The sequence below is a fragment of the Eurytemora carolleeae genome, unplaced genomic scaffold (assembly GCF_000591075.1).
Source record: "Eurytemora carolleeae unplaced genomic scaffold, Eaff_2.0 scaffold801, whole genome shotgun sequence".
In the NCBI taxonomy this organism is placed as follows: domain Eukaryota; kingdom Metazoa; phylum Arthropoda; class Copepoda; order Calanoida; family Temoridae; genus Eurytemora; species Eurytemora carolleeae.
This window is the reverse complement of record NW_019396729.1, coordinates 62,301-69,779: the sequence shown is the minus strand read 5'-3', so window position 1 is coordinate 69,779 and position 7,479 is coordinate 62,301. Positions and strand designations below refer to the sequence as shown.

Sequence of the window (7,479 nt, the reverse complement as noted above, 5' to 3'; positions counted from 1 at the left end):
AATAATGTTTAAAATACAGATATAACTTAATATTCCATGATTAAAAAAATATATTTGTATCCTTTGATTCTGTCTTCTGTATCAAAACTGTAAATAATCCTGTATCCTTCGTATCAAAACTGTATATAATCCTGTATACCATTCTGTCTTCGTATCAAAACTGTAAATAATCCTGTATCCCATTCTGTCTTCGTATCAAAACTGTAAATAATCCTGTATCCCATTCTGTCTTCGTATCAAAACTGTAAATAATCCTGTATCCCATTCTGTCTTCGTATCAAAACTGTAAAAAGTTAGAGTCTAGTATACCAGTTTGATTATAGCATTGCTAGACAAAAATACATCAATAACCTTTTTTAAAAACACGCGCTTCAACTTCTGTATTTTCATCTATCTATCAATAAGTTGAAAGAGTACGCTCAGGCTCAGTTGGCAAATATTACTGGGAAACGAGAGATAAAAAGAAAGATAAGTAGAAAATATAAAAAACCAGATATTTCTTAAATATTCTTCTAGTTTAATAAATCCATCATGAAGTATATAATTCTGATCAGTATTATCAGCGTTGCCTATGGTAAGTTTATATGCCAACGGTTTCCTGCCAAACCAATGGACACAATCTTGTAAGCTATCGATATAAATCGGAAACTCGTAACTATCAATGCCAAACCAATGGGCATGATCTCAGCTCGTATGTTTCAAAGAGGACCAGCTATCAACAAGCTTTCAACTATCAATGCCATACAAATTGGGCACGATCTTGTATGCTATCGATATCAATCGGAAGCTTGTAACTATCAATGCCAAACCAATGGGCACGAATCCTCAACCTGTTTGTTTCAAACGGGGAACGATTACTCTCTCGCAGTAAACAGTGCGGAGTCTCATATATATCAAATAGCTATCATTGAAGATTAAGTATTAACAGACATCATTACATGTTAGGCGTGTTGTATATAACATATATCACAATATAGATTTGACGGAGTTATATTTATACATATATTGGTTGCATTAATCGCAATACATGATTTGCATATTTACTAATGAGTGTGCATTTAGATCTATGGACAATGTACAACGTAATTTATCTAGATTACTATGGGCCTCTGTGTTTATTACGTACAGCTATACAATACATGCGGAAAGTGTTTGCAGAATGATGCGCAATTTGTATTACTCTTCTCATATCTATAACAACAGACACATAAAGTCTTTTGTGGCATGCAATAAGATAAAATTTTAATAGTAAGTAAGTAAGTAATTATTTATTTATGAAATATAACAATAACATACAAAATTAAGTGTTTCATGAGAAAATATTTTAAGACCTCCAAAAATAGAAAAAATATAGAAAATAGAAATCAAAGGAAAAGGAAATGAAAGGAAAGGGAAAGGAAAGTTACTTATTTATTGTTTACAATATATTTAATATAAACTGGTGGTGGATTGTTAGTATTTTTCGACGATGAACTAACAACTTTTAGAAATAAAAATGGAAGATTTATTGGTAATGTTACAAAAAAATAGGCTTTATGGGTTCTGAAAAAGCAGTAGGTTTCACGCAAAACGGGCATTTTTTAGCATCTTTTTGATTCGCACCAATTTTTGCCATCCTTTATGTTTGATTATGTCTTTTACTCTTTTTAACCTTTTTAGTCTTTTCTTTGTAAAATCGTCTTTGCTTTCTTCGATTCTTTCTCATACATAGTATGTGTTAAAATTAAAACATTTGTTCTGCCGATAAAAAAATCTTCAATTAAATTCTGTTTAGCATTCCAAATAAGATTAATATTTGGAAGCTTAGAAAAGTGTCGTTTATTTTCATACCATTCAGTCCAATTTTAATAGATTTTACTTAATATAGTGGCTAGGCGCCCAACATTTTTTGTCTTCATCTAAAAAGCTCTAAAGAACGTGTCCAAAATGTTTAGATTTTAGTTCCCATGGTCTAAATACAGGTTTACAAAGTGGATAATATCCTTGTTTACAGGTTTACCAGGTGGATAATATCATTGTTTACAGGTTTACCAGGTGGATTTAGGTTTACCAGGTGGATAATATCCTTGTTTACATGTTTACCAGGTGGATAATATCCTTGTTTAAAGGTACGCCTGGTGGTGCTCCCGACTGTGTAGACAGACCTCTTGGACATAATGGAGGAAACAACCCACAGGTATGCAAACATTTTTCGCCAACTACCTCTGGCGGAGACATTTTGAACTAATCATTATTCAAGACTGGTCCTAGTGGGGTAACAATATCAGCTGATGAGTCGGGTGATGGATCTGTTTTTATAACTGTGACAGCAGATACACCCTTTAAGGTATTTTTCATCCTTAAGTAAAAAAAGTCTAATGCATGAAAAATCACAAATTACTTCAAACTAAAAAGCAAATTTGTTAGACAAATGGAAAGCAAAGAAATAAATGCTTTGTTTCTCCAAATTGTTAGATTTCTAATTTGTTCAGGGAATTCTGATTACCAGTACAGCTGCCGGTCAATTCTTAGTTCCTGACGGTCAACCTCTTCAGCTTATGCTTTGTACAGGTTTATTCTACAAAAATTAGAATGGGTTGAAGAAATAATTGGTATTTTATCATAATTAGATAATCTGTAGATTGGCACATTTTTACATCATTCCATTGTTTATGATATCAAGTTAACCTTGCTTTTAGTCGAGAGTTTAAAAACATAACAAAGCTTGCTTTGATTTGATGCATACTGAAAAGATCTACTGGAAATATTAAATTTTTTCTTGCAAATCTAATTTTCGTAATTAGTGAGTTTTTTAGACGATTTTAATTGCATCTGTTTGGATGTTAAAGCACAGTTTCGCCGGGATAGCACCAAGCACCGAGCATTCCAAATAACCGGGTCTAAGCAAGATCACATAGATCCCAACCACCATGAACATTTGCATAAATTTTTAAGACTGGGTCGATTTCAAAGTGTCTCAACGCATTAGCCGTTGATTTAACCTCGCTAACTCACATTTATATTTCTTAGTAGTCTTTAGATAGGCATAGAATTATAAAATACTATGTATAAGCTTTAGTTTTAACAAGTAATTGCCAAATTTCTCATCGTTTTTTCCGTTAGAGCTTGTAACATTTCAATGACTCTATTTCGAAACTCCCAATACTGGAAAACGAGCCTTGATCCCTGAGCTATAGGACTTGATCTAAATTAATTTTCAGGAATCACCCATGTCAGCAGTGACTTGAAATCAGAAGTCAGTGCTATTTTTGTCAAGGTAATATTTACATTAAAAACCTATTACAAGTCTATAATTCTAACGACTATTAAAGGGTTATTTCAGTGGACCATCTATACAAAAATGGCATTGCATGATTTTCAGCAGTACCTTTGAAAATTTTCTGACTCAAAAAGTGTTTAATGCTGATAATATCTCCAGTCTTTCTTGTGCAAGTACCTTTCGCAAAAAAAACCAAAAATGTTCTATCTAATTCCTAAATTGATCAGACAAAGTTTTTAAGGCTACCGCTGTTAATCGGGCGTTGTCATCTTTGCATATGTAGTCTCACTTGAAATTACACTTACCGTTCCTTTCAGACTTTAGAGAATTATTTTATAACAATGATTATTACAAATATTAAATTTAAATATTTTTAGGCTGACCCAGCATCAAAAGCCGAGTTCAATTTGATTGTTGTTCGAGATTTTGAGACCTACTGGACCGAAATAAAGTTCAGCTCATAGATCTGTGATGTGAGCATGAGATCTAAAATCTTAATTATTTTTATTTTTCTATGAAAAAATAAATGTACTTAATGATACTATATTTGCTTTTGTAAATAATTGATCTTCAAATAAGCGTGGAATATTACTATTTAATACACATGTATCCTAATTGCATTGAAAGACCTGAGTCCGAATTGAATTTGAATTTGAGCCGCGTCTCAAATCCGCCAAGAACTGGCTTCAATTGAGCGCCTGCCTAAACCTTTATGCATTGAATACAATTTTAAGTGAAACCATCCATATTTGAGCCGCGTCTCAAAGTTAAGCCGCGGCTCAAATTCTTTAAATTCGGCCTCTGTTCAAATATGTCACTAAACATAATTTGGCTGAGTTACAACCACTAAAAACTTTAATCTCATGAATGGAGGTTTGACCTATATTCAAATGAATCTTAATTTTCACAACGTTAATCGTTTTGTTTAGTCTTTTTACAGCTTCTGATAAAACTTCCGATATGTCCAAACTGTTTTCTATTTTAGTTTACTCTAATTAAACTTCGCAACAAGAAAACTAATAAAAACGATCGTTTTAACGCGTTCGTTTTTGATTCGTTTCCGACCGAGTCAAAATTTGGCATATAATAAGAAAAGCAATATCTTTAATAAATGATTTTCTAGCACTGTGTCAAATTTTGACTCAGAAAAAAATATATGCAAAAAAAAAATAACAAAATCCCAATTACAATTAAAAATCCCAATTTTGAAAATTTGATTTTTAGATAAAAACAAGGATATGCTTAAAGGGCAACGTTGTAAATCGCGCATTCAATTCTTTAATTCAAGGCTAACAGTCCCTTTAAGCTGAATAACCTAAACCCAATTAAAATTATATTAACAGTTTTAAACTTCCCTTTCACATCGATTTTCAAAATTTGTAATTCTATCCTTTAGTGTTAACCTTCATTCTACTTGATACAGCCACATTGTTATGAAGTATTTTATTGTGCTCGCTCTAATCAGATTTTCTTACGGTAATTATTTTCATTTATTGACAAATATCTAATTTTAATATATGAATAAATATTTAAAATCAAATGAAATAAAAATAAAAAGCTAAATTAGAAGACTTCAAGATTTAAGCCGGTGCTCAATTGAAATCAGTTTCTGTTAGATTTGAGACGCGGCTCAAATTCATTAAATTCGGACTCGATATAATTTTGTAATCCCTAAATCTTTAAACCTTACATCGCAAACTTTATGCATTTATTTCATTACTCCATTTCTTTTTGAGAGTTCTTAATATATATATTCAAACTAATTTTGCAAAAATCATAGTTTTCAATATTTATACGGGTAGGTGATTATATCAATACAATGAAGACGACTATAGATTTTAATTNAACCCTTCAACCCTGCAACCCTTCAACCCTTCAACTCTTCAATCCTGAATCTGAAAGAAGGAAAAATATGTTTCCAGATCTTTCTCAAGTATAAATAAAAACTTTGAAACTATAATTGATTGGAAAAGATGAATAAAAAACTACCAAATAATAAAAAAAACTGGATTCAACTTTATTTTCTCATTTATAGAATATTGGAGGCGAGTAATCAGTTCCGTTGGTTAACCTTGAGATATTTTGATTAACTATGAGACAGATTGTTATAAAGGAGATTCTAGAAGATCTAACTAGAATATTGGAGGCGAGTAATCAGTTCCGTTGGTTAACCTTGAGATATTTTGATTAACTGTGAGACAGATTGTTATAAAGGAGATTCTAGAATATCTAACTAGAATAACTATATTAGTTATTTTAACTGAACTTCTAATTTAAGGATGGTATTGGTATGTCTGATTTACAGTGGTACTCTTTAAAAATTTATTAGATCAATATTGTGGAAGATATTGTCGTTTTTTCTAACTTATAAAGTGTTTATATCTCACAATTATTTCCATTGTTATGTAACAAGAAATCCGCAAGCCACTTTGAACTTCGATTGAACAAAGCGAACTGATGGATGTCTTATTCAATTTTAATCAGACCAAGCTATTAAGGACACCGCTTTAATTCGGACATGATCTTCTTTAAACTTCAACAACAGTCGGCTATAACGACAATCGACATTAATGACAGTCGACTTTACCTACAGTAGATTTCAACGACAGTCAACTTTACCCCTTCAACCCTTCAACCAATCAACCCTTCAACCTTTCCTCCCTTAAACCCTTCAACCCTTCAACCCTTCAACCCTTCAACTCTTCAACCCTTCAACCCTTCAACCCTTCAACCCTTCAACCCTTCAACCCTTTAAACCTTCAACCCTGAATCTGAAAGAAGGAAAAATATGTTTCCAGATCTTTCTCAAGTATAAATAAAAACTTTGAAACTATAATTGATTGGAAAAGATGAATAAAAAACTACCAAATAATAAAAAACTGGATTCAACTTTATTTTCTTAATTACACAATAGTTTTGATNCTTTTTTATTATACAAACCTTCTCCATCCCTCCTTCTCCTGACAGTCCCTACTTTCCTTTATGCCATTTTTCCTTATTCCCCACATTCCCTTTTCCTTTTTGACTTTACTGTCCCCCCTTTTTACTCCCTTTCCTGATAAATTTTACTTTTCTTCTTTCCTTTTCCCTTTTCTCTTCTCCTATTTCACCCCATACACCGCCTTTAAACACAGTCTGATTCGGTATTATTATGAAAGATGAATTGGTAAATAACCTCCCCTCCCCGACTATTTATAAACAAATCAAATGATAAGGTTAAAAGGCTGTTAGCCTGAATTTTAAGAATATTTGAAAACAAAAGATTTAAAGTTATCTTTGCTTCTGTTCTGATAAACCAATTCTGTTTGTTTTTATAAACTAGTTTTAGTGTTTTGATAAAATCAAATTTAACTTGTTTATATACAGGATTACCCACATAGAATGAGCCTTTAGAGACGACTGTCAGGATCTCCAGCTGATCACCTAGTGCACATGAAATATCTATCTTCCGATTATTGCATTTTATGTAGTCAAAAATAATTTAATAACAATGTATCTGTAGAATTAATGTAAACTTTATGTAAGACTGTAAATAGTTTTTTGTATACTGTATGCAGACTGTATATAGACTGTATGTAGACTTTATGTAGACTATATGTAGACTGTATGTAGACTGTATGTAAGGTATATGTGTGTGAGATATTGTGTATGTGTAATTGTGCTTGGGTAGGTGGGTGAGTGAGTGAGTGAGTGAAAGAGTTAGGGATCGAGGAATTGACAGGAGGAAAAGTTAGCAATTGAGTAAGTGAGTAAGTGAATGATAGAGAGGATACAAATGTGTTGGTTGACACTTGAGTGTGTGAGCGAGTGAGAGTGAGTTATAAGCACTTAAGGGAGTGAGAGTGTGAGTGAGTTAGCACTTGAGAGAGTGAGCGAATGAGTAAGCTAATGAGTGAGTGAGTAGGTGATTTAATGAGTCAGTTAGTTAGGGTGTGAGTAAGTGCATGAGTAAGTAAGTGAGAGTGTGAGTTAGTGAGTGAGTGAGCTAGTGAGTTTCTATGCCCCCTGGAAACCTGCTCGAAGCTGGGCATAAAAACTTTGGTTCCGGGGAAAAATATAAATTTCAACCCTCGTCCTCACTTTATACAAATTAGAGACCTCACATATACTTAGGTTTATACACGTACACACACTCACTCACTAATTCACTCACTCACTCATTAGCTTACTCACTAGCTCACTCTCTCAAGTGCTAAGTTAACACTTAAGTGAGTGACTCA

General features: G+C 32.5%; 1 protein-coding gene across 1 annotated transcript; it reads left to right on the top strand.

Moving 5' to 3' along the window:
* Window positions 1–470: 470 nt before the first annotated feature.
* On the top strand, window positions 471–3,803 carry LOC111707884 (uncharacterized). Its single transcript, XM_023481067.1, has 6 exons — window positions 471–574; window positions 2,109–2,176; window positions 2,240–2,326; window positions 2,472–2,550; window positions 3,201–3,256; window positions 3,637–3,803. Exons 1-6 carry the CDS (start codon window positions 532–534, stop codon window positions 3,721–3,723), a joined length of 420 nt encoding a protein of 139 aa, XP_023336835.1. The 5' UTR covers window positions 471–531; the 3' UTR covers window positions 3,724–3,803.
* The last annotated feature ends 3,676 nt before the right edge of the window (window positions 3,804–7,479 follow it).